At 40.4% G+C, this 2,136-nt stretch overlaps 1 protein-coding gene across 1 annotated transcript in view; it reads left to right on the top strand.

Annotated features, from left to right (window-relative positions):
* LOC106537012 (E3 ubiquitin-protein ligase rififylin) overlaps nt 1-2,136 on the top strand; it is a gene marked incomplete in the record, with an annotated part of 7,200 nt that overhangs the window by 1,499 nt on the left and 3,565 nt on the right. The window contains 1 exon segment of the mRNA XM_014034374.1: nt 371-570. Within this exon segment, the coding sequence (XP_013889828.1) occupies nt 371-570 (200 nt within the window).

Raw genomic sequence — 2,136 nt, 5'->3', positions numbered from 1 at the left:
TCATCTGTCCTCACCTGTCTCCACCTGTCCTCACCTGTCTCCACCTGTCCTCACCTGTCTCCACACCTGTCCTCACCTGTCTTCACACCTGTCTCCACACCTGTCCTCACCTGTCTTCACACCTGTCTCCACACCTGTCCTCACATGTCTCAACCTATCCTCTGTCCAACCTATCATCTGTCCTCACCTGTCTCCACCTGTCCTCACCTGTCCTCACCTGTCCTCACCTGTCTTCACACCTGTCCTCACCTGTCATCACCTGTCCTCACCTGTCTCCACACCTGTCCTCACACGTCTCAACCTATCCTCTGTCCAACCTGTCATCTGTCCTCACCTGTCCCCACCTGTCTTCTGTCCTCACCTGTCTCACAGCACGTGTGTGTGGACTGTAAGAAGAACTACTGCAGCGGTTGCTCTGCCCAGCAGGAGCTCCGCCCCCGCCTCTGTCACACCTGTCAGCGTTTTTATGGGAACCTGCTGGAGAGGGCGGAGCTTATGAAGCTGAAGGTGAAGGAGCTCAGGGACTACCTGCACCTGCATGAGGTCTCCACTCACCTGTGCAGAGAGAAGGTGAAGTTAATGATGTCATTGTTTACAAACGCCAGCCAGTCAGGTGAGAGCCTCACCTTTAGCTGTCAGGCACAGTGGGGGAGGGGCTCAGTGCTGAACCTGAGTGTGGATTTTAACAGGTTCCAGAAGCAGGGCCACATCAGACCTGTTTTATCTGACCTGTTTTATCTGACCTGTTTTATCTGACCTGGTTTTCTGACCTGTTTTATCTGACTTGTTTTTCTGACCTGTTTTATCTGACTTGTTTTTTAGACCTTTTTTATCTGACCTGTTTTATCTGATCTGTTTTATCTGACCTGTTTTATCTGACTTGTTTTATCTGACCTGTTTTATCTGACCTGTTTTATCTGACTTGTTTTATCTGACCTTTTGTTTCTGACCTGTTTTATCTGACCTGTTTTATCTGACCTGTTTTATCTGACTTGTTTTATCTGACCTGTTTTATCTGACTTGTTTTTCTGACCTGTTTTATCTGACTTGTTTTTTAGACCTTTTTTATCTGACCTGTTTTATCTGATCTGTTTTATCTGACCTGTTTTATCTGACTTGTTTTATCTGACCTGTTTTATCTGACTTGTTTTTCTGACCTGTTTTATCTGACTTGTTTTTTAGACCTTTTTTTCTGACCTGTTTTATCTCACCTGTTTTATCTGACCTGTTTTATCTGACTTGTTTTATCTGACCTGTTGTATCTGACCTGGTTTATCTGACCTGATTTATCTGACCTGGTTTATCTGACTTGTTTTTTAGACCTTTTTTGTCTGACCTGTTTTATCTTACCTGTTTTATCTGACCTGGTTTTTCTGACCTGTTTTATCTGACTTGTTTTTCTGACCTGTTTTATCTGACTTGTTTTTAAGACCTTTTTTATCTGACCTGTTTTATCTGACCTGATTTATCTGACCTGGTTTATCTGACCTGATTTATCTGACCTGGTTTATCTGACTTGTTTTTTAGACCTTTTTTGTCTGACCTGTTTTATCTGACCTGTTTTATCTGAATTGTTTTTTAGACCTTTTTTATCTGACCTGTTTTATCTGACCTGTTTTATCTGACTTGTTTCTTATACCTTTTTTATCTGACCTGTTTTATCTGACCTGTTTTATCTGACTTGTTTTTTTAGACCTTTTTTATCTGACCTGGTTTATCTGACCTGGTTTATCTGACCTGGTTTATCTGACCTGTTTTATCTGACTTGTTTTTTAGACCTTTTTTATCTGACCTGTTTTATCTGACCTGTTTTATCTGACTTGTTTTTTAGACCTTTTTATCTGACCTGTTTTATCTGACTTGTTTTTTTAGACCTGGTTTATCTGACCTGGTTTATCTGACCTGGTTTATCTGACTTGTTTTTTAGACCTTTTTTGTCTGACCTGTTTTATCTGACCTGTTTTATCTGAATTGTTTTTTAGACCTTTTTTATCTGACCTGTTTTATCTGACCTGTTTTATCTGACTTGTTTCTTATACCTTTTTTATCTGACCTGTTTTATCTGACCTGTTTTTTCTGACATTTTTAGACCTTTTTTATCTGACCTGTTTTTATCTGACTTGTTTTTTTAGACCT

The sequence above is a fragment of the Austrofundulus limnaeus genome, unplaced genomic scaffold (genome assembly GCF_001266775.1).
Source record: "Austrofundulus limnaeus strain Quisiro unplaced genomic scaffold, Austrofundulus_limnaeus-1.0 Scaffold2082, whole genome shotgun sequence".
In the NCBI taxonomy this organism is placed as follows: Eukaryota; Metazoa; Chordata; class Actinopteri; order Cyprinodontiformes; family Rivulidae; genus Austrofundulus; species Austrofundulus limnaeus.
The sequence above is the reverse complement of the archived record's forward strand: the minus strand, read 5'-3'. Positions and strand labels throughout refer to the sequence as shown.